The 25,748-nt window shown below is 40.7% G+C and overlaps 1 protein-coding gene across 2 annotated transcripts in view; it reads left to right on the top strand.

Moving 5' to 3' along the window:
- Positions 1 to 25,748, top strand: part of dally (division abnormally delayed protein) — a 90,400-nt gene that overhangs the window by 28,518 nt on the left and 36,134 nt on the right. For both annotated transcript variants that reach the window (XM_003696322.4, XM_086904285.1), the window contains exons 3-4: positions 2,649 to 3,219; positions 4,268 to 4,469. In XM_003696322.4, the coding sequence (XP_003696370.1) occupies positions 2,649 to 3,219; positions 4,268 to 4,469 (773 nt within the window). The remainder of the gene's footprint in view (positions 1 to 2,648; positions 3,220 to 4,267; positions 4,470 to 25,748) is intronic.

Here is a 25,748-nt window from a genome sequence, read left to right on the forward strand (position 1 = left end):
TTACCAATTATTTTTGGTATAACAAAATCCACGTTAAAAGAAAGAAAGAAAGAAAAAAACCGAGGCGAGTTTGAAGAAACGAGGCGGAGGATCTTGGTGACGAAAGTGGGATGGCCGCGCGTGTCGTTGCCTCGGCAACCTAGCAGTGGTGTCTCTTTAGGCGTTCGCCGTTCTCTCGCGCGTTCTATTTTCGATCGAGTCGCGGAAAACGTTTCCCACCGCAAGATATTTATCGCGGGTCACGCGTGGTTCGTGATTCGTTCGACCCAGGCAAGTCGAGTCGGCAACAACTCCTCCGAAGAAGCTTTGAAGAAGCGTGGGTGTCGATAGCCGCCGCAACGAAGAACGCGTTTTCCCGAAAACCCGACCGAAATTAATTAGCATCGATTTCAGACTCGTTCCTTTTTCACCGAGAATTTTTCACCGCGATTCCCCCGTAAGATGGCCACGAAAATGCATCGAGTAAGTAATCCTATTAATTTTAATCTTATCGAGTGATGCAGAGAGAGAGAGAGAGAGAGAGAGCAGGCCTCTAATGGGGACGGAAATTAGATTTTCGTCCGGCTACGATAATGGATAATTAATTAACTCAGTAATAATCGCGATCGAGTAAGTCTCTACCGTTAAGAGACCGCGGATCATTACTAGTAATAATTATATAACTCCCTCTTTTTCGCCATTCTTTTTCATCGTATATAATAATACATATGTATGATATTCCTCGTATTTATTTCTCGAGCCTTAATACCTTCGACATTTTCCAAACAAGATTCTCGAAGAGGAAGAACGTAGTTACATTAGACACGCGGCATTACCCTCGACCTTAATGCTCGATTTATTCTCTAAAATCTTCCCCTCCTTCTCCTCCTTTCCCCTCCCCTCCCGTTTCACAAGTTTCGAACGTGACCGTTTATTCTATTCTTATTCGCGCTATCCAGCGAATTCCCCTTGCGCGTGCGCCTCGCCGGGCAAGAAATGTGGACCGGACGCAACGTGTGGACGTGTGCGAATCCACTCTAATTGTCTAACGTCACGCCGTCGTATAAGCGCGCCGCGTATATCGCCACGTCCAAGTGTGCGCGATACACGTATCTCGCGATACACGTTTGACCAGGGCGTAGGTCAATCCCATATCGGATCTTCGCGACTTCGATGCCAACTTGTTGCCAATTGGAAAAATCAAACAACGATTTTACGCCTCGCTTGTATGACGCGTTTAATGTCCACTGGTGGAAACAAGTTTGTTGACACAGTAGTAGTAGTAATAGAAGAAGAGTTACGATTTGAATATTAAGTTACGTTATAGGATATATGCCTTACAGCTTATTCGTACAAATTAAACTAATCGTTACAAATCGTAATTACGCAATATACACGTGAAACGATACAATTTCTGTATGTTATATCGAGAATACTCTGTATTCTTTGAATACATATCGTCGCTTTTGATATACGCGACTTTTTCTTTCCTTTCCTTTCCTTTTCTTTTCTTTCACAGATGAACAGCGCGGGTGCGTGTTGCGTTGTTTCTCTGAAAAAAAAAAAAATCGGTTAATGAAAGAGAATTAAGAGAAGGAAATAAAGCGGCAGACGCGAAGCGGTTAAAATTTAGTTGGGTCCGAGACGGCTGCGTGGTACAGTTCCCACGATGTACCTTTTGCACCCCCTCCGTGGTCCGCAACATGGCCACCATCGGGTAGCGTGCGAGGAGCACACACCGGCAGCGTCGTCGTCCATCCACGGCCGGGGGTGGGAGAGAGAGGGAAAAGGCTGCCGAGGCGCGCAAAATCCAAAGAGAGGCGCGGTGGTGCGTGGGACAAGGAGAAGGATGGCACACAGGGCCCTGTGAAACGAGCGAGTGGAGAACGACAGAGCGAAAGAGAGAGATAAAAGGGCTCTCTCCCACACGGTGGCGCTAAAATAAAATGACCGGCGAGTGGAATGTCGAAGCTCTCTCTCTCTCTCTCTCTCTCTCTCTCTCTCTCTCTCTACTATGTGCCGCGGAATGGCCTCAAGTGCCTTAGGACGAGACGATCCGTGGCGACCGACCGTTCCATAAGGAGAGAGAGAGAGAGAGAGATAGATAAAGATAGAGAGAGAAAGCTTTGAAAAGAAAGAGTGAAAGAGGAAGACGATAAGAAGAAGGTGCAGTAGATATCTCTTCCTTTTTTCCTTTCCACGCGTGTTCCTCTTCCTTCTATCCTTCCTTCGTTTCTCCGTCCTCTTCCAATGGCCGTTATTTTACCGGCCATTTCCTCCTTCGCGAAGAGGTATTTCGAGAGCCGGATCGCGGTCTGATCGAGGAGGAGAAGGAGAAGGAAGACGAAAGGAATGTTAGTAGGTCCGAGTGCGTGGGCAATTTGTTCTTACGTTAGTCATCGTCCGAAGCCTGGTTCCTCCTCGCTTTGCATCGCGCAGGAGTCCATTATTCTTCGACGCCCTCTCTCTCTAATAGCTCTCGATATTTCTTTCCTTCTGCCGAGAGAATATAACGTGTTCGTCGTGCACGTCACGTTCGAGAGACGAATAAAATTCATCGAAATTTAATTTCGAAAACGATTGTCTATATCTTTTTACCATCTTTTTCAGTTTTTCGAAAGTTTATGTAATTAATTGGACGTTTTTTTTTTTTTTTTTCCGTTTTACAGAAACGGTGACGATGCTCGCGAGACAGTCGGAGAACAAAACCTTAACCCTGTTCGATCAAGTGTATCGGACGATGGCGGTGTCGAGCAGGCCCTCGATAAAAGCCCTGTATCAGGCGATGGTCGATTACGTGTCGCCGAGCAACACGCCGGACAGTTTGCAGCAACCCCTGACAAGGGACATGCTTCAAGAGAAGTTCATCGAGTTCTTCGCCAAATTGTTCCCGATCGCGTATCACGGAGCTGTGAATCCCCGCCAGTACGAGCAAGATTTCACGGAAAAATTCAAGACGTGCCTGTACGAAACGATGGAACAGATCCAACCGTTCGGCGACATACCGATCCAGGTCTCGAAATCGGTGAGCAAAAGCCTGGAGGCGACCCGGGTCCTGGTCCAGGCGTTGACTCTCGGCAAAACGGTGCTGGACAGGACGGATAGCGTGCTATTTTCCGGCACCAGCCCCCAGCAGGAGGCCTGCTACGCCGCACTGCTCAGGATGACCTATTGTCCGAGGTGCAAGGGCATCGGTCCCTCCGTCAGGCCCTGCAGTGGATTCTGCACCAATGTCATGAGGTGACCACCACCCTCGTATCCCACTCCGCTAATTATCCACGGCTCGCGCCACTCTATTCATGGCCCTTTCTTTTAATTTTCAATCGCATTAGTCGTTAGTTCCGAAACCTGTGGGAATCGTTTCACCTTTCACGCGCGATTTTAAAAACGCAGCACGGTGCTGCCAATTACACGCGTCGATTCTTCTTTTTCTTTTTCTTTTCCTTCTTCTTTTCTTTCAATCGTTAAGTTTAAATTTCGGTCGAATTATTATATAGCTAGGATACGTGTGTAGCTATTTCGCGTAAATGTGGGTGTGTAAATTCATTTGTCGGTTGAAATGCTCTACGTTCGACTAGTAGTAATTACTAGAATTTCGTGGTATCGCGTTGAAAACCATCTAAAGTCGAAAATGAATTCCACACTCGCGAACGTGGCGTAGATTAATTTCGAATTCGCTCGAGCGTAAAATAAAATGTCACGCACGCTTAATTCCTTGCATAAGATAATTGCGCGTTTAATTTATCGCGTAAAAGAGTTTATACATCGTTCCGAGTTTTCTGAAATTTTGTTTCTTTTTTTTTTTTTTTTTTTTCTTTTTTAAATGTTTCGAAACGAATTTTTTAATCCTTCGTTATTATTTATAAATTTCGTCAAATTCGCGAATGAAAAATATAGTAGGCGCACTTTCTTTCTTTTCCTCTACGTTTCTTTTAATCTTAACGAGCCGCTTTATATTCTACGTCGAGTTCGGTTACTTTCACTTTCTTTTATGGCCTTTGACGAGGCGTTCCCTCGTGCGCGTATGGCCCGCTATTCGCACAAATGTCTCGAGCTGTCTGGTCGATTTAACTTCAAGGTTAATTTTAACTTTTCCAATTTTCCCCACTTTTTTTCTTTTTTTACGTTTGTATTCGTTTGTTTCCTCCCTTAATGTTTTGAGAATCGCGAGAAAAATGAGAAACGACATAAAAAAAAAAAAAAAATATCCGTAAAATGTTCGTATTTTTAAAAATTAAGAATCGCAAACTTGAAAACGTATCGGTTGATCGTGGATTGATGCGTGCAGAGGTTGCCTGACGCAGCCAGCATCCGAGCTGGACCTGGCTTGGTCCGGGTACGTGGAAACGGTGGAGAGGCTCGTGGTGGCGGTCGACGGTCGTAACGATCCGTTGGGCCTGAATGCCGAGAGGGCTGTCAGACAATTGGACACCCGCATTTCGGACGCCATTATGCACGCGATGACGGACGGACCGGCGCTCGAGGAAAAGGTGAGTATCTTAAACTGACGCTTAATCTTTCTTATCTCTATTTCTTCCATCTTCTCCATCATTCGCTATCCGTGCACCATGATCACAATTGGATATATAACGAACGCGAATCGATAAAATAAACAACGAATGAATCGTTGAAAAAAACGAACTTTTGTCGAATCGTTCTTTGCTTCTCGATACCGTACAGTTACGAACGAGAGCGTTCCGTGTGCGATCCACGTACTACTGTTCACTACTGGTGAAAAGAAGTCTCGCGGGACAGGGGCAAGAGGGGTCCTTCGCTAGGACCGCCTATCTCTACTTCAGACGCTTTATTGACAATTCTGACCACCACACGCCACCACATAGTCGTAGAGGAGCTATTCTAAAATCGTAAAAATTATTTTCATTTATACTCGAATACAAAATTATATTTATAAATTAAACTTATTCACTAATTTTTATATTATATCGATACGTTAGAATATTCTGTCTAAGCTAGATCATCGTTTTGGATTAGTATATATATATATTTGTGACAAATACCCGCATTCTTTTCGCGAGATTTCTTTCCAGCAGTGAACAGCACAGCTGATAACTTTAGCAACAATCACGTCGATCGATAGAACGTTCACCTTTCGCGAATTGTTTTCACTCACGGAGGAATAGAACGAATATTTTTTTTCTTCTTAAAAAAAAAATTCCTCGATCGAAGAGGTGGCCGGTTTACCCAAAATGTTCGAAGGTTGGAGAAGAGTGGAATAAACGGAGGCAAGGATTGCAGCGAGAGTGGGAGTGAAATAGACGGCGCCGGATTCTTTCGATTTCTTTTCCCCTCGGTCCACCTCGATCCGCATCGATCGTATCTCTCGCGGTGTATATTTTTGTTTCCGTTGTTATTGATATTAGGCGGCGAAGGAAGGACCGTATTATACGCGTATTTCCATAAATTTGTGATTTTTTTTTTTTCTTTTCTATTTACCAAAAGCAAACGGACAGGAGCAATTTGTGACCACGATATATATATATATATAAAATTCGCCCCGCGGATTAGAGCGTGCCTCGTATAAATAATCGCGAGAACTTTCCTCGGAAACTGGCTTCGGTTTAACCTCGAATTTAGGCAGCGAAGCTTCTCTCCCCTCCACTCGAGGTAGGCGTGCACGCTTGACCAAAACTTTCGAAAGGACCTCGAACACGTTACTCACCCTCCCGATTCACGCGAGTTTTCGCGCCAGCATTGTCCGTTTCACGCCATATTCTACGTATACAAGGACATAAATCGATCATCGATAAAAATATATTTTTTTTTTTTTCAAGATAAATTTGTATAGACAACTCGACAACATTCTTTGCAATTTTTTTTCTTTCGATAAATTTGACGAACTAGTTCGAGTTTAAAATGCAAAAAAAAAAAACGAAAATCGAATAATATTTATTTACAGTTTCGTTTTTTTTTTATATTCGACTCGTAAGAAGGAAGAGACATCGATAAAAAAATTTTTTTTTTTTCAAGATAAATTTGTATAGACAACTCGACAACATTCTTTGCAATTTTTTTTCTTTCGATAAATTTGACGAACTAGTTCGAGTTTAAAATGCATAATTAATTAAAAATTTGATTGCGACGAGAATCGAATAATATTCATTTGCAGTTTCGTTTTTTTTCTTTCTATATTCGACTCGTAAGAAGAAGGGGACAAGCAATTGAATCGCGATTTCTTTGTTGGAACGAAAAACGGTAGACAACTCACTCACTCGTACGTTTGTCGCGCTCGGCAGAGTGAAGAAAAGATAGGCCGCGAGGCACGTTGAACGCGTATATAACATTTCTGAAATTCTTTGCCGGTGTAGCTACGTTTCAACGAATGGAATGTACTTACGTTTATACGCGTCGTATACGCGCGTGTGAAACGCACGACACGTACAATACTTCCCGCTTATTTCTCGCGTCGTTACTTCCTTTCACATCCTTTATCACGTCCTCTTATACAACGCCACAGTTGACGCTCTAAATCGCTTCTAATTTGCGGGGAACGAAAGAAACGAGCGATTACATTTGGAAAAAATAATTCAACGAAGCTTCGATCGATCCATATTTCATTTCGATTATTAATATTAATTTCGAAGTAAAAAGATTGTATTCCAAAAAAAAAAAAAAAAAAAAAAAGCTTGTATCTCCTCCGGTTCTTTGGCTGGCGAGATATCGGGTGGTTGGATAGGCGTTCGATCAATCGTCGACCACTCTCTCTGCCGGATGATCGACACGTTGGCTACGAGATGGAAAATGCATGCTATCCGATCCGATGGGAAAAAAATCAGGGAGCGCGTGGTCGAGTAGACGCTATAAATTTCGTAGCGGCGTATTGCCTCGCCAAGGGCGTCGTTGCGACGATGATGCACTTTGAACGGCTCGTATCGAGCGAGCGAAGGAACGGTTTCGAGAAATAACGGCTTGAAATAAATAATCTAATACGTATATTAATAAGCCTCGTGTCCAATCTTCGATACGATAGTTTTATTTCTCCCGCGCCAGATGTTCTTCTCCAATCTCCGAGTTATTGTTAACTCGGAGAAAATTCGCGACAGATAAATCGCGGAGTCGAGAGCAGCGTGGTCGAGTTCGATTTTCCAATGAATTTCTCTCGAGCGTTAAAATATGGATTATAACGCGTGGTCCGAGTGAAGCGATATATTTTTCACGTCGGCGATAAAAGCAAAAAAACTCTTTGTTCGAAAACAGGTTATTGAGACAACAGATTGTTTGACATTGTTAAATAAATAAAATACCCGTGCCAGTCGATTCGAAGAATAATAATAATAACAATAATCGCAATTCCTTCGTGGAACACAGCGATATTTCTAGTGGGTTAACTGCCTCTTCCATCATTACGAGTGAATTTTCCTTGGCCTGTAATGTATACGTGACGCTTGGCATTTCGAAACCTTATATATATATTCTCACGTTTCTTAAATAAAAATTGAATATCGGAAAATTCGTGATCTGTCGTCTCGGACTTGGCGAAGAATGGCGACGAAAGCGGAACACCGGGTTGTATAAGGAATAACGTCGGTGACGCGCGAGTCTGATTTATTCCGAAGGCACGACCGATAAAACAGCGTCATCGAGGTCGCACGGGGAATTTTACAACTCGAACGATTTACACGCTCCATGGAGCGGGACTAACGACAAATTAACATTTTCATCGATGATTACGAACTCATTCGCTTGCCGTCTCCCATATCTTTTCCGTTTATAGTCTTATTTACCGCGCTCGCTTTTTCTCTTTTTATTTACCTACTTACCGTTCCTGCTGTTCGCTGCTAAAAAGTCTCGCGGGAAGCAAAAAGTGTCCTTCGCTAGGACCTTCTATCCCCACTTCGGACGCTTTGTTGACTGTCCTGACACCACACGCTACACGGTAGAATTATTTTCATTTTCACGAAGAAACTATTAATTATTTCGATACGATATTGATACATCCATGATATATCTATGTCTAGTTTATTAATATTATTATTAATGAGAAATAAAAAAAAACTTTTATATCGATATTCCGTTAGAATATTTTGAATTCTAATGCATCGAGGTTTAGATACAGATCGTCGTTTTATTGCCTCTCTCTCTGCGTACAATCGGATTAGTGTATGTGACACTAAAGTAAAACCACGTTAAAAATAAAAATGTGCGCGAAAATAGGCGTTTCTCTCTTCTCTCCACCAACGAATAGCACGTTCTCCAGTTTAAATTGTGTAGAGGAAGATAGGAGATAGATATTCGTTAGAAGCTTTTTCTTGTTTTTACTTATGCCTCTTCGATATTGGATCCTTCGCACTCGTCAAAGACTTTGAAATTATTTGACGAAAATAACGTTTCCCGTTTCCCTGGTCACTCGATTTCCATTCCCACGACTACTCCATTTCTTCGTCTCGACTCTCTTGATCCTTCCATTCCGTGGAACGCAATTAAAAGTTTGTCGGAGAAACACGGCGTCGCGTGGAAGGAAGGACGAGAGGATCGATTCGAGAGAGATTCCTCGCGCGCGAGCCGCCGATGCAGGATCGATTTTACAAGTGGTTATATCTTTCTCCGCCCGTTTGAAAGGGGATTACGCGGCCAATGCATTTTTAATTGCGCCGATTATTCGGAATGGCTTTTAACGGCGGAATGCGTGTGCATTATTCCGGCCTTTTTCCATTCGAGTTTGCTTTTTATGGGAAAAACTCGATCGAATCGTTTTTTTTTTCTTTTTTTTTTTTTTTTTTTTTTTATTTATTTCTTTCTTTTTCACAATCCTTGTCCAGAGACCAAACGTGCGCAAATAATTTATCGAATGCATTCTCTTGAAAATAAGAGACAATCCAACGACGAAGAAATAAATCTCTGGCGGTTAGATGCGTAAAAGCAAGATTAATATTTTGGAATAGAATTTTGTGTAAAATTCCACGTCCAATGTTAAAAGTTTCGTATCGAATAACTTTTCCAATCCAGTTTCATAGATGATTCACTTACACCGTTTTTACTTCCACTATTTCCATATAACTTTCACGGGATATTCCGTCCTTTTATCTTCTTTTTTCCTTTTTTTTTTTTTTTTTTTTATTCCACCACGCGCAATTTTAACATTTCGCAAATACGTAACAGGTTTCATACACGCAAAATTTTCCATTAGAGTGTCACGGGGCTGGTGGAGCGCGGATTATTCGTTTAACGCACTTTCAACCGTGAAAGAAACCTGCCCCGCCGTTTCGTCGGCCAGACATAAAAGAGTTTTATTCAATTTTCCCCCATAACCGACTCGATCGAGGGAACGGCCAAAAAGTTACCATCGGTTTTTTCGACCTTTGGAAGGGAAAAAAAGGAAGGTTGGCCCGTCACTTTGTTATATCAACGTTAAATTAGTCGAAGTCTGGTTTAAGCGATACGAATTTCCGGAATTCTCGAGATCGATTTAAGTCCGAATTAATTTCGATTCCTCCTCCCGTTAACGAGAGATTACGAGCATGTCATCGTGGCAGACGTTGAAAATTGCTTTTGTAACGGTAATCCCTCGAATCAGATGCACTTGCTTCTTGCGTTTCGTTCTCGTTTCGAAACCGCGCTTCCTATATATATATATATAATTTAAAAAATTATAAAAAGTAAAACTGTAACTATTTGTATTATTAATTTATTAAAATTCATTAAATATTAATTTATCAAATAATTGTTCTTAAAATTATCTTCGTTTATATAAATTACATATTTATTGTTAAATAATTTCTTAATAACACCATTTGAAAAGAACATGATATCTGATTCTTACAATTAAATCTTTCGAACAAAATCCTTCTAAAAATAGAAATCCAAGAAAATTGTTACATTTCGATTTCGATTCGAATCCTTATCGACTCGATCGTTATCTCGGATGAAAAATATAACAAGGATCGGAGCCAGGCTCGACACGGATTTAATATCGAGCTATTTATATCCGTGTAATTCATCGATTTACAAGCGAGATTGTCGAGTTTTTTTTTTTTGCAATTCTTCGAGGAAAAATCAATCCTACTCTACCGTTTCGAACAACTTTCACGCCATTTAATTCGCGCACACGAGCTTTCGCCTTCCGTCCCCCCGCTTCTCGAACATTCTCTTCCCTTCGATTCGTCCCCTCGAATCTTCGTCTCTTCTTGCCGATTATTTATAATTATTTATATCACAATTATATCCGTACGTTAACTGGAAAGTGATGTTTTCGTTCGCAAAATTAATATCTCGATTTATATTCCGATTCAATCTTCTGACCAGCAGTTACACTTTTCGATTAAAACCGTCGGTCGAAACGCAACGAAACGTTCGATGATCGAACGTTGGATTTGGAAAAATGTTGAGAGTTCAAGTTCGGATCGCCGATCGTGGCTAGGATTCTCAACGGATTGTCGAACGTGGTGTTACGAGGAGAGATTTAAAATTCTAATGCGAGCATTTAAAATTCTAATAGGGAAAATTGCAACTTTGAAGGATTGTAATCGATCTAATCGATGCAATTGATAAATTATTACCAATTAAAAGGTAATAAATCAAGGGGAAAAATCGATTCAATTATATATTCTCGATTCGTAAGATTAATGATCGTTTTTTTTTTCTCGAAAAAATTAACTTACACCGATTACACAAGTATGTACAAGCTGTATATATATCATTTCTTAAAGTAGGATTCGTTTCGTTAAAGTAGAAGAAATGCAAAAATATTTTAACAATTAACGAACGAATCGTTTAGAAGAAAAAAATTTTCCCCCCCTTCCAAACGCGTATCGAGACTTTTCCCAATGCACAGAGAGGTCCTGGCTGCGTGTGACGCAAGAGACCAATCGATTGCAGCAATCGATACCTCGGGGAATCGCGTTCGAATCGGGGACAAAAAGGCGTAGCCGAAACGCCACGTGGGCGCGGATGCGCGCGTTTTGCGCGGCGAAACGGGGTGGGGATGGGGCCGGTGGCTGGGGGGGGATCGCAACTTTCTCCACGCGTCCGCGCTCCTCAGTGTGCGCGTGTGCGTGGAAATTCTCGCGACACGCTTCAAGGGCTTCGTTAAAAACTCGACCGCGCATCCTTTCTCGTCGATTTCTCCCGAATGATCATCGCATCGCGATAAACGGTTTGCAAAAAAGTATAAATAGATTCGCACAAGTTTCTCGCGTTCATTCTCTTCTCCTTTTGCATCGTCTCCGATATTTTTCCCATGTTTATTACATTGTATTATCGGATACAATCGATTAAAATTTGAAAGTAATAAATTCGGCCACGTACGCGCGTGAAAGGGAAAACGAATATCGACGATTCTTTTAATTAAGCGAGAAACAACCGAGACTCTTTCTCTCTCTCTCTCTCTCTCTCTCTTTCCAGCCGACCTTCTTGGCAAAATGCCAAATCTTCCTTCTCCTTTTCATCCTTGGCCCCCGAAGACTTCCATCCTTCTCCTACTGCTCTTCCTCGTATCTGCCGCCGCTCTTAGACCCAACTGCTCCGGTCCCGTGGATCCTTCCCCCTCCCCTCCCCCCACCCCCCCTCAGATCCGCCAATAATTCCCCGGGCCCATTCGAGCGCATTCTGCTCGCGTTACGTGTCTGCATTCCGCCTTCCCCTTTACCCTACCTCGCCGCCAACCCCTTGGGGATCGTTAAGGTAGCACCTTTAACGGCCCTTTTACGAAAACACGGCCGAACCCCCTCCTTATTATTATTCATCCCTCGTCCTCCGCCTCGTCCCGATTTCCTTCTCCTGATTTTCGCGCCAAAAATTCAATCAAACCCCACGATTTTCTCTTACCAATTTTTTTCATTTTCTTTCCTCCTCTTCGTTTATTTTTCTTTTTTTTTTTTTTTTTTGGTAAGGTAAGGAAGTTATCCAGACATCTCGACATCTCGCGTTTATTGCACGTGAAATTAATGAAATAATAACGTATTAAAGAGGAGGAACATAACGAGGAACAATAATTCTTTTCACTCTCGCGTTGTTCAATAATCGTTGAAACTGGGGGGAGGGAGAAAGTATAAATATTCTTATTTCCCTTCTTCTATCCGTCGGCGGGATTATCGTTCGGGATCCGCGAGCAACGGTTTACTCGACGATCGATCTCGTCGCATTGCACGAGGCATTGTGTTACCTCGGGCGGACCTCGTTCCCTCTCGTGCACTCTCGATCGCGCCCACCTGACTTCTATAGGCGCTTTTCTCAAGCGTTCCGGTAATTGGACGGGCGAAAAAGGAACTATTGTCTCTCTCTCTCTCTCTCTCTTCGTTCACCAAAGGAATCATAATCCCTCATTATTATTCCTAGCGTTTCTCCTCCCCTCCTTTGCTCCTTCCTCTTATCTCCATACAATGCGAACGTCCTCCGCGTTACCTTGGCTCCCTCGCCTGCTCCACCACCTACCCCTCAGACTTTTGCTTCTTCCTCTTCTTCTTCTTCTTCTTCTTCTTCTTCCTCCATTACTACTACTATTATTCGACGTCGCGCGGAGTGGTTCGAAAATATATTAACTGGACAAAATTTATTTTTAAATTTGTGAGAAATAATTGTCTCTTGCGCATTAAAATTTTAAATCCTTTTTTTTTTTAAACAGTTTATAGATTAAACAAAAAATATAATGTATAGAGAATTAATAATTGAGAAATATTATAAAATATCCGTTTCAATTTAAATTATTATTTATATTATTATTTTATAAATTTTTAATTATATATCTATTATAAATTATCGACAAGTATTTTTTTTTGTAAATTAAATTTAAGGTTAAGTAATTACTTTGAGTATTAGAAATTCAAAAGTTTAGAAACTTTTTTTTTTTACCGCCATATTTGATTTGCAAAACTATATTAATGGCATATATAGAGTCGCCATCTAGGATATATTAATGTAGTCATTCATATATATTATTAATAATAATATTTCTAACTTTAGTCGGCAATCTTTCAGTGCTTTTTTCATTTTATAATTTTCAATTTCATAGTTTTTTTTCGTTATTTCGTTTAAATTATTACAATTTAGGCCCCATATCTGGCCCATATCTATCGGATAATTTATAGGATAGGATCGTCGAGGACATTCCGTAGCAAACATTTTTTTTTATAATAAGCATTCTTTCCTTCTACATTCGTTTCTTTGGAATACCATATCGAATTCTCAAGGTCCAGTTTATCGTACGTTTATCGAATTCGCTTTCCAAGTTAATTGCCCGCCACAACTTTTTTTTTCTCGGTTTTACTTAAACTCGTCGTCACAAATACTTGTTTATTTATATATTTTTTTGTATATAAATTATTATGTATTTTCTTTTTACATATTTTTATGTTGTATATACATTTTTAATGAAATAATAAATTATTATTTTATCCACGATTATTCGAACCACTGTGGAGTTTTCTGGATGATGGATTAAAAATCGCGAGATTCGAGAGAAATCTCTCTAATAAACGATTCCCGTGGATTCGATTTTATTTTACCTTTTGGAAAATTTGCTTTTCAACTCGTTTCGAATCGAAGCTAATCGGAAATAACAAGCACGACTAGTTCGTATAAAACGAGCTGTTGCGTATATTTTTGTGCTCCGCGATTCCACTTTGCCAATTAGTTTCGCGATACGTTGTCGTCGAGCAAACATGATGATTATTACACGCACTGTACTGTGAACCTGTTACCCACCGTCGTGAAATTGATACCTTGACCCTTAGAAGATTGGACTGAATTGATTTATCTTACGGCCCACACTCGCAACTTTTGTATGCTAATGTTAATAGCAGCCGTGTTCAAAGATCATTTAGATAATCGGCACTTTCGTAACGAGGGACAGCTGGATATTTCTCATTGCCGGACGGTAATACCTGTTTCTTCTTCTCCAAGTTGCTTTTCTTCCAATTTAAATCTTCCATTTACAATTTTTCAAAATATCGTCTTTTTTTTTTAATTTCGTCGAAACGTTTTTAGAATAAATAAGCTTCGATCCCTATTTCGATTTTGCATTTTTTAATAACAAAGAATCTGCCTTAATCGCGCAAGAATTTTGTCTTAAAAGCAACACGATCTTGCCACGATAATTGGAAATAATCGCAATTGCGTTATAAATTGTTCGTTCGTAGAGAGAAAGAATAGCGTAAGGGAATGGAAAAATTCTCCTTCCTTATCGACTCTTAATTTTTTGTTCGAGGCAAAAAAACGACGAATATTCCGAGAGGTGTTATTCACGGTCGGTCGGTCGCCACGAAAACTGTTTTTTTGTCCGTGGCTCTGGCACGGTGTCACCTACCGCGTCGACGTTTCACTAGACGCTCGAATTCAATTTGGTGGACGAACGCGTCATGTCGTCTCGTCATACGTGCGCGGAAAAAGAATATTCGCGAGGATTCTTCCGGGACTATTACTAGTTTTGTTCTCTCCTTGAATTTTTGAACCTTCCTGAAAAGTCACCGTTTCGCCACCTTTTCTATTCGTCAAACTCTTTTTACCGAGAGAAAGAGATTTGTCACTCGCGTGCCATCTACAATCGTCTCGACAATGAGTGAAGGATTTTTCCGATTCGATCCAACGAGAATTTTATAAAATAATCGAAGAATAAAAGTAGATAAGGTTGACTTTATTTGAAATAAACTCGAAACTCGATAAAAATCAAACGTTAATCTAATACTTTGGAAATACGAAATATACGAAAATATTTCTCGATAAACCACGACCACGTTCGTGGAATAGGTAATTTTTAAATCGTGTCGATGTCACGGATCGAGCTTTTGATCGAAAGTCAAAATTTCATTTCCATTTCGAGCGAAATGATACGAAATATTGACAAACGTTTGTATCTTTCTGCGGAGAATTTTGCGACAAAAGCCGGAATATTCATAGGCGTGCGCGAACTGATACGAATGCTCCTAGAGTTACGTCGAACGAATACAGCGCCAACTCCCGGTAATTTTTACAAATCGTGTCGATGTCACGGATCGAAGCTTTTAACCGAAAGTCAATTTTCAACGCGTGAATCGAAGTTATGAATTACGAATGAATACGAAGAGAATGTACCGAACGAAATGGTACGGAACATTGGCAAACATTTGTATTTCCCTGTGGAGACTTTTGAACAAGACCCGGAATATTCATAGGCGTGCGCTAAGTGGTACGAATGCTTCTCGAGTTTAGTTACGTCGAACGGATACAACGCCAGCTCCCAAGTATTCCGGACTTTTTGGCCGACTTTCGTTAATTCGACGTCAAGTGAACGTTATTTAACCGTGTTAAATTCACTTCTGATACGATCAATTGGGTTATGAACTCTCTTCTTTCATTTTCTCAGAATTAACGTTGGAAACACTAACTACTATTCTCATGGAAAATGACTTCTTCCATCTTTATATATGTATGACGCATATGATATTTAATCTTCTATTACCTACAGAGAAGTGAGAATTTCTATTCTCACTGTACGTATATAAAGAATATAGAATAAGAAGTCATTTTCCACGAGAATTTTCGTTAAGCACAACAAAATTAAATTATCGATTACACGATACGATGAATAATATATTCTCAATTGTTAATTCTGCGAAAACGAAAAAAAAAAAAAAAAAGATGGAACTTGTAAGTAGTAAAATTTATAATTCGATAATATAATATAGATTTATCATTTTTTCGTTCGAGATCTAAAATTTCTTGAGCGCTTATTATTCACTCGTTGCATTCGTAACTCGGACATCCCATCCCCCCCTCCCTCCCTCCCGTTTCAACCTTCGTTCTCTTTTATTCCCCGTATAAATGGGGCAATATCGCAAAGTGCTTCGTTTCAATCCTTTTTTTCTCTCTCTCTCTCTCCCTCTATGCACTGTACAAAATAATTAGCGCGTTACGCGGATATTCTACGAACGAGCGTAAGACACAATCGAGCTTTTGTCTGTACATGACATGCATAATTAAATATCAAGTTTAATCAAGTTTCAACCGAGAAAAATTTTATTCTATTCGTTTTCGTATCGTATCACATCGATCACGTTGTATTAAATCGTCCCACGAATTCATACGCCCTTTTTTTCCAATTTATAGAATCATATACAAGGTATAACAATTTTGTTAACGAAAAATATTGGCCAATCACGATAATTCTTTATCGATAAAATATCCGTATTCGTACATTCACGCATTTTCTATGTATACGTGTATTGTTTGAATTTGTTCGCGCTCGTCGACGGTTCGTAGCCAACGCTACTTACACGCTCTATGTTAATAACTCGTTAACAAAGCCGTGACGAAAGTTTTCGAAAAGGAAATTGTTGGTTGAAATTACCTTAGGAATCCAGTTCAGTTGTGTTCCAACATTTTTGAATTCCCCTGTACCTTCAAACTTATTTCTCATTTTTTTCGACAAGAACCCATTACTAATTTAAAATTTCCACGCTTCTTCGTTAAACTATCTGTCGAGCTCATCTTTTATGAAACTAAATTTTATTCGATAATATTATATAGACACACGTGTAACAGCAGTGATACAGAGAATTATGAATTATTACATTTCCCCATATACGATATTCTAAATAATAAAGCATGGAACGATTCTGGGTGTTATACATTTACCAAGGATAAAAGCTAAAAATTGAGGATATTTTCAAGGATGTTGGCAAAATACAACGCACTTACGCGCGAAAGATTTATCGAATACGATATCTCATCCCTTTCGAGATCTTAGAGCAAGCTACTTTAATATGAAAATGCGCCCGTTCGAAGGGCTTATTCGTCTAGAAGACACATCCCTCGGGTGTCGTTCGATGGAACGATAACGAGGGGAGAAGAGCGAAGGCCTGGCTCTTCTCCTCGAGGTATCCGGGATAATTTCACCGAGAAGAAGGATCTTTCATTCGTCGTTAATTCATCGATGAAGAAATATATCGCGCTTAAATAACGGAATTATAAATATTTCCCCCTACTGTATATATCTAGAAACTGTTTCCAACTGTGGTTCGTTCGTATTCAAGTACGTAGAGTATACACGTATATACTAGGTGAGCGAATGGTGATGGGTAATTTTAACTCTCGTGCCCTCTTTTCGACCGAATTTAATACGGGTGAAATATAAACGCGATGCGAGAAACGAGCGAATATATCCGTATGTCGAATGCATATTTTAATATAAGTAGAATCTTTACGTTTATCATCTCATGTTCGCAAGAACAAGAACTCTTATTTATATTCACATAGAACAACACCGTTCTTCTCGTGCATTGCGGAACGTATATTCGAACGTGTATATTAATCGTTGGCCGGCGGCGGAGACTCGTGTTTTATCACTTTCGGAACGCGTGAACGCGTGATGGGTATCGTGACGTTTCATTTTTCGAAGGGACGATTCTATTCACTTACAACGTTATTCGTTATTAATTAATCGAAACTCGATAGGGAAAAGATTATTGCTTAATTCGCGTGACGGGCATTTACATAGCGTACTAACTCAATTGGTTAATTAAACGTGAAACGTAATACGGTTGTGTTCGCCTTGTGTCCTAACCTATCGCGTATAATCATGCGCGCTGCGACATTCGGTTGGACGGTAGATGGCGCGGATAAACTGGCGAACTGCTCTCCTTTACGATTCGTTTTAACGGCGCGGTTCGACGGACCGTGCACCGATAACTTAATCGCGATTAATCTATTTTCGTACGGATATTCCAATAACGCTTTAACGATATTCGTGTATTCGTTCGTTCTAATGATACGTAACTTCGAAAATATGGTTCGATCGAGAGCGTTGTTTACTCGCCTACGGGTGGTTGCGTTTGTGTCTTGTGAAGTTTGCTGCTTACATGTACACGCGTTTGCGTGTTTTGTAGTTGTGAGTGCGAATAACGTAAAGTTTAAAATTTTAATTAGAGTTTAACTCCTCGGCGTGAAAAGAGAGGGGTAGGGAGGGGGTAAAAATTTACGATCAAACTTACGAAGTAGGAGATATGGAAATAGTCCTTAAAACAGTTCCTTCCCTTGGAACAAATTCTTTGTTGTCCATCTTTTCAGAGGAAAGGTTCGTTATAAATTACTTAGCCAGGATTCTAGGTTTCCCTTTACCTAGGTTTTTCAAGAAGTGAAAAAGATTTCAATTTACCCTTTTCAACCCTTTTCAACGTAATTTCTGCTCTAATTATTCCTTCTGCGAAATTTGAACCAACTTTTTCGCTCTACTTTCTTTATCTTTATCTCACGATTATATATATATTTTTTAACCAAGTTTTTCAATTTGTATATCTTTTCAGAGAAAAAGATCAACTTTTTTTCGTCGCGAAACAGCAAATTATAAAATGTATAAAGATACATTATAATTCGTAATCAATCGAAACGCAACGAACGCAATTTATCGACGCCATGTGGCATAATAATCTACACTTCTGGCAAAGTGTCCAGACTCTCCTCTGTCTTCTCGGTTTTCAGCGCATCGATGACACGCGTCATAACCAGTGCTCCCTTGGCAAACGTCGATGTCGAGGTGGTTCGAGTCGCCGCTGTAAAAAAGGAAGTCTCGATTCCCTTGGCCTTCTCTCCTCCTCCTCTCCCCTCCCCTCCCCCTCTCCATCTTCCTCGAGAGCTCGCCGAGTCGGACGTCTTAACGGAACTGCTCGCGTCCTTTCATCGGGAAGCCATCTAATTTCGTTACAATTTTCCTTTCTCCACGGGATATCCATCTACGCTGAAAGATAGAAACGATTCGAATTATCCGGAGATAACGATCAAAGTTTAATATATTTTTCGCATTGCACTCGATGGAAGAAAGTTTTAAAGATACGTGGCCAGTTGAGCGTAAAACTGGTTGGACGCTTTTACAATTTTCGAGATTTTACTTTCGAACGTAACACGTGATAATTGTTGTAATTAGCCTCGAAACATTTTTGTATCCCGTCGTTTTTCCACGAACCAGAAACGAAAATGAAATTGTAACTGTTTAAATAGGAAACGATTAAATAATTTATTTTGAAAAAATGAAATATTTCAATTCGAAGAATATCGAATTATTTTGTCGAAAATCGTAATTCAAGCGACCGAATGATCTTTTTCTTCCAAATTGTGTAAAAGTATTATTTACAACTCGTTCCTTAATTTCTTTCAACGCCTCGACGATAGAGATTCGTGGAAAATATTTTACTTTGTTAATATTCAAATTACTAAAATAAAGAATCTAATTTCAAGTATATATATATATATATATCCGGTATGTGTCAGAACTATTCATCTATTCGAGAGCACTTCTTTCGAGAGAAAAACCGTGAGAAGGTATAAAGGATTATTCGTAATTTTTCGCGAAGAAGGAACGAGAGGTAAAGGAAAATCCACGCGGGACTTATTACCCGGGGCGATAGGGAAAATTTGGCGTGGCTTTGGTGAAAACGGTATCAGGGGACGACTCCCCTACCGAGTAATAAATATTTTTTGGTCGAGGTCGTGTTTCGACGTATAGCGAAGTTAGCCGCGACTTTGCTGGCTTCGCTCCAGCCTCCTACGCGGTCGATATAATCATCCGGCATCCACGACCCACGAACAACGATGCGTGGAGAGACGTGACGGGGAGGGAGGAGGAAAAAAAAGGAGGAAGACGAGACGGAAGAGAGGCGAACGGAGCAGTCCGTGGAACAAGAACAAGTATACACTGGCACGATGCCGGCCGAGGAATCAATGACCCATTCCTCCATCGGTATTTTCGGTGCCTACTTCGAATAATTGCGTTGCGAAGACAAATCGCTGTTTTCTTTTTCTCTCGCGAGATCGCGGGGAAATCGTTGGTCGAAGAGCGCCACCGTCTCGCGTGAAGTGAAGAGGTGAAATTCTAAAGGAGGTGAAATCTCGATGAATTTTCGTTTATTTTTCCAAATGTAATTTCGTGAAATTGTGAAAATTCTCGCATGGAATCGAGAGGCTTGTTCTACGTTGTGATCCATCACGTGCGTGCCAACTTTCGTGGTTAAAGTCAGAGTTGGGCGAATTTTCTCCGCGAAATAACGTTCGAATACTTTCACACTGTGAGCCACCACTATATACGTCGCGTGATGTACTCTGTCGCGAAAACAAAAAAGCGTTTACCAAGCACACGGCGCGGGTTGATGCGAGTTTCTCGAATTTAAAAACGGGGGAAAAAGGGAGCAGAGTTACGATTTAATAAAATGTAAATAGAACGAGATGAGGGAAAGGGGCCGAGGAAAGGTGGCGGATGGAGCGGGTCCTGGCGTAAAAAGGAGCTTACACAGGTGAAACGGGGTATGAAACTGCGTATTTCGCGCGATCGTAAAATTTCCATCCGCCTTAAAACATGTGGCAAACGTGGAACACGGTTGTTTTTTCGACGGATGGCCAAACTTTCTTGCTTCTCACCTGTAAACTCGCGTAAGAAAAATCACTAGCTTCTTTTCTTTCTATCGTATCTTTCTTCGTCTCGTATCCATAAAAAACGTTCGTTGAAGCGTCGGTTGAAATATTTTCGCCGTTTGTTTTTCGCATACTGGAAAATTCGAGCAAACACACAGGCACGACACAGTTTACACAGTTTTCCGTGTCCCCTGATTTAGGTTAGGATTCAAAGGAGATCGATTATGTCGCGAGTTGGAAGAAGTTGAGCAACTTTGAGGAAGGAACATCTCTGATAATAAAACCCTGATGACACGTCGAAAGCGTGAGAATAACTTTCCAGTCGGATGGAGGGGGGGGGGGGGGAACGCCAATTGGAAAATTGATAAATTCTCTTACTCGTACATTCTGGAAGGAACAATTTGACAAACGTCTCGGAACCAATTGATACCACGTATACGTATCGCATATTCTAGATTCAAAGCGCATACCGCGATATCTAATTCCAACGGACGGACTCGGTGTATCGATCGATAGGGGAATCGACGTCAGCGAATAAAGTTGCTCTCCGAAACGATTCCGCTTAATTCGTTATTCGAGAAATCGCGGTTTTGATGCCTCTCCGGTTGCGCGCGTTGCAATTTATCGCGATGGTATACGTAATGGTACAATTGCTCGTTAGGCTTTTGCCTTGGAGTTGCGGTGAAATGTAAGTAAAGCGCGTGTATAGCGTGATTAAAATCCGTGTAACGATGACGTATGATAACGTTTAATAACAGCGAGGGTAGTATACGATGTACCCGTGCGTATCGCGATATAATACCCCCCTTCTACTATCGGATTACGCGACTTTCAAGTTTTGTACCTTAACTTTTTAACCTGATGCGTGTCAAATATTTCTTTTTCTCCCTGTAATTTTTTTTTTTTTTTTTTTTTTTTTTAGATCTACGATCCCCTTTTATCTTTCCAGGCTGTTCAGAATGAAACCACGAAATTGTGCAAATTTGTTCAACACCGAAATTTCATTAATTCGAATAGAATAAAGTTTGGAGGAATAGAAATAATAATAGGAATCGCGTTCGTTCGATGATTGAGAGTTTTGAGGGGGAGGAGTGGAGGCAAAGCTTTTGATCCCCAAGAAACGAATTTTATTTAAGAAATTGTGTTGACGCAATTGTTAAATAAAATCCGATAAAAAGTGGTCTGACTCTGGTCTTTGAAACAAGGCAATCTCCTCGTTTTGTAGGTCGTTGAATTCATGCAAGACACGTTTCTTTTTTTTTTTTTCTTTGCTTTTCCTATCCGCGCCAAGGAATAGCTTAGTTTCCTTTAAAACGCGGTGTAACCTTTTCTGCCCTTTTCTTCCCCGATCAAAGATCATCAATCTTGAATTTCGTAAATCGACGTTGTAATAACGCTAATGCCGTTGCGCAAGCCCCTTCAAATGCTAAATTTATACCCTTCTATGTTTGCCAACGTCGAAACAAACGAGATTTCTTCTATTAATCTCGTTGCAATTTGTTTATCCTCCTCCCCCCCCCCTCCTCTTTTTTTTAAACGACACTTGCATTTAAAACGATATTTGGAAATCGATATTTCCTCTTGTATGAAATTTTAGCATGTTGGATGTTATTTACACGATTTTCGTTCTTGAAAAATATATTTAATTTCACACCATTCGGGCCATTCGATATTATCTGCTTTACAGACGAATTACTTTGTATGGGATAAGTTAGAAGATCGATCGAAGAATTTCGTACATATCCTCGTTCCGGTCGAAAATACTTTAACACCATCCCTTTCACGCGTTCGTAAAATTGCACACAAAATAATAATACGTTGTTGTACAAATCATTTCCATTCCTAGATTGAAATATTCGCGTTATCGTGGATCAGAGATCGATGGCCAAGATTCGCCGCCGGTCATGATAATGATATAATTTCACGTCACACGTGGCTGCAACGCATGCGTGTAACAAGAATCGCGCCATCTATACAATTCTTGAAAAAAAGAAAGAAAAAAGGAACAACCTGTCTTCTCTATGAGAACTTACTTGGAACCCGTAGTTACGCATCGTTGGTATCGCGACCAGCGATCGCTTATCTCGAAACATGGCCGAGAATCCAAGCGCGTCGAACGGTCGAAATCGGTCAATCGTCACCGACAAAAATTGGATAAATTAATCGAGGATTGGTCTTCTTAATCGACACGGGATACGTGACGATTCTCCGAGGGTTAAGTAAAAAAAAATCGGCACGATTCGATAACTTGCGGTTGTTACGAGCGGTTGGAATTCGAAAGATATTTTAAAATTCGTAAGTCTCGATGAGCGGAGGACACACAGCATGGAGTTGGTCGTTGGCACGCGAAAGTCGAACGAAAGAAGAAAGAAGAAGAGAAAGAGAGAGAGAGAGAGAGAGAGAGAGAGAGAGAGAAGTGAGTAGTGCGGTTCTTGCGGATGTCGTCCCCCCACCATCGAAGGGATTCTCCTTGGACTGGAAAAAGCAAGACGGCGAATTTTGTTCGAATGCGACGATCGAATAAATATCCGCGTGGTACGCGTGCAGAGAGAAAGAGAGAGAGAGAGAGAAAGAGAAATGCAAGTTTCGCGCAGCAGTGCAAAGAAGACGCAAACGGTGTTCCTTAAAAAGGGAGCTGGAACGAACCTGTTATATCCGAAGGAAGCTCGCACGCATCTAACTGTTCCCTCTCTCCGTATACCTTCTTTCGAATACCTCCTCCTTGTCTTTATCGTTCCTCTTTCTTGCGTTCTCACGAAAGTCCACGGTCTTTTTTCTCTTTCTCCCACCTCCGAAGAGGAGAGGTCTCGCTCGCTCGCATCCTCGTCTGGATGCGGGCCCGACAGAGCGTTCCATCCTCGTCCGTTTTGTCGGTCGGTCGAGTCGAGAGGAACCAGGATGGAATATAGAATAGCTGAATGGGAGAGAGGGTTGGCGAAAGGTGGGAGAATGGCAAGCGTGGAGATTGCCTGTTGCCATGTGACTGCGGACACATCGGCGACCACGATTTTTCCAGCCAATCGACGGACGACGGCGACGCACTTGCGCCGGAACCATTTCTTACCTCTTCTTCTTCCTTCTTTCTTTCTTCTTTCTTTCGCCCCGTGTTTGCTTCGTTTCTGCTCTTTGCACCTCGACCGCGAGTTCTTAACGTCTCGTTAGGGTGTTAGTCACGTTCCATCTAGCAAAATACGTATATCTGTGTGCGTATTCTTTCGATTCGAGCAACTCGAGATCTCGGGTATACAACAATCGCGTTGAAACGTGAAACTTCTTACACAGTCCGGGTTCGGTACGGTAGCCGATTTTAAGAAAGTTCGAATCTTCGAAAAATTATTTCGATTATTATGTACGGAAAATATGGTATTTTTTAACGACAGTATGATCAATTATTGAAATTATATACGCGTTTTCTAAACGATTCTTGAAAATAGTTGGAATATTGGCAATTTATGCGCTTGGTCAATTTTGTTTGAAAAATTAGCAACGATGAACGGCCAATGGTTAGTCCAATATATCGATCAATGGAATTTTAATAAAATGGTACTCGTTGTCTCGCGAATCATTGGCCGCAGTACGTCTCCTCGCTAATTGAAGACTCATGGTACCAGAATACGATATCGCACGCTTAATTGTCCTGAAGTTTATCCACTTTAACCGTTGGAATAACCCTTCTATTGCTGCTACTACTATTCGAGTCGAGGTTAACCATGAGTCATTCGTTAATTGACCGTAAAAATTTTATGCTTTTTTTTTTTTACTCGATACGAATATTCTCATCCCCAATTTCGTTCACACGTTGTGTAGAAATAATACCTGCCCGTTTAATCGTCTTACTTCGATTTCAACCTCGTTAAATTATCGCATCTCGGAGTCTCGTTGCGTGTCAATTCCATCGACGACGTAACTCGAACCAAATGATCGGCTTAGCAACCACCGAATAAATCTTTATCGATCCAGATCGGATCCGTTTGTGAACAAAATTTGCGGCTTTTGACTCCTTTATTACGATGTATAAAAAAAAAGAAAGGTCAGACCTGTTGGTTGCCTGATCCTTTGGAAAAGAGGGTTTAGCACTCGTCGAGGGAGAGAAAAGAAAAAAAAAAATAAGAATCGATTTCCAACCGCTTCACCGTGCTCGACTCGAGATATTCTCCAGAGTGGATTTTCAATCGATTCTCGAACCGTTCTCTCGTCGAGGAGGAACGAGAGAAGAATAACCCGCGAATAAAGTTTAAAGGTGGTTCGAATCGATCGTTGTTGAACGAGCGCTACGTAATCGACTTATCGTCTTATTCCCTGGAGAGGGACGCGTTTGAAATCGGGCGTTTAAATGGAACGAAATTAGCAAAGGAATTACGAAACCCGAGGATTCTGAATCAAAGAGGATTCGATCTCGTCTTTGATTATTTCGCTTCGAATTTTCACGTGTATAGGGGGGGGGGGTGTCTCTACTATCTCTTAGAGCACGATGGTGGAAAGTATTCTAAGAATCGATTACCAGAGTTCAACGCACCAACAACGTGCATCGAGCAAAAGGTTCGCCGGTGAAATATAGCGAGGGAAACGAGGCGAAGCGGCTCGATCGATTCAGAGGGATTCTGCTCGCTCGAATTCGATCCTCCGCTCTCCTCACGGGAGCAGAAACTATACTCACGTTGTACAGTTGCCAACTCTCCTCGCTCGCTCGTATAATTTTTTCCACTTGTCCTCCCCGTCCACTCGTCCATCCGCCCGTGTTTCGTTCCAGTTTCGTAAACTTATTTCGATTCGCGATTAACCGAGAAACTTTTGTCGAGGCCAATCGTCGTCCCGTACGAAACGACATCCTTTACCATGAGATAATAGCACTCGAGTAAATATCTTGTCCTCGAAAATTTTACTTCGGTTGCCCACCGATAGAGCGCCTAGGGAAAAGTTTGTCGTTCTTAGGAACACCGGAGTTGGTTAAAAATTTCGAATAAACTTAACTTTGAGTAATTTTTTATTGCTTATTAAAATACTCGAATAATATATTTATTCAAGTGGCTATTATAATTGATACGGCACGATTATTATTATATGCTTTGAACGATAATAAATTATCGAAACAACTTTATTCGTAATTTCAATTATTAAATTTTCCCCATCACTGCTAAAATGTATTTACAATTTAGACAAATTATATGCGAAAATTGAAGTTAAATTTTAATTACACCTTATTATTACAACTAGCATTTTTTTTTTTTAATTATAAACAGTAACAATTTTCTCTAGATTTTAAAAAATTCGAAAGCAATTCGAACGAATACCTTACGATCGAAAAATATAAATAAACTCGTTGGCATTTTATTAATCACATTTATTTGTTTATGTCCCGTCGCGAAATCTGACTCGTCGACGAGAATCTTTTAAGACAAGTCATCATCATTCCATTCCATTCGATCTCAAATCGGACAGAA

The sequence above is a fragment of the Apis florea genome, unplaced genomic scaffold (genome assembly GCF_048593485.1).
Source record: "Apis florea isolate Af1SG1 unplaced genomic scaffold, ASM4859348v1 contig_2350_pilon, whole genome shotgun sequence".
NCBI lineage: Eukaryota > Metazoa > Arthropoda > Insecta > Hymenoptera > Apidae > Apis > Apis florea.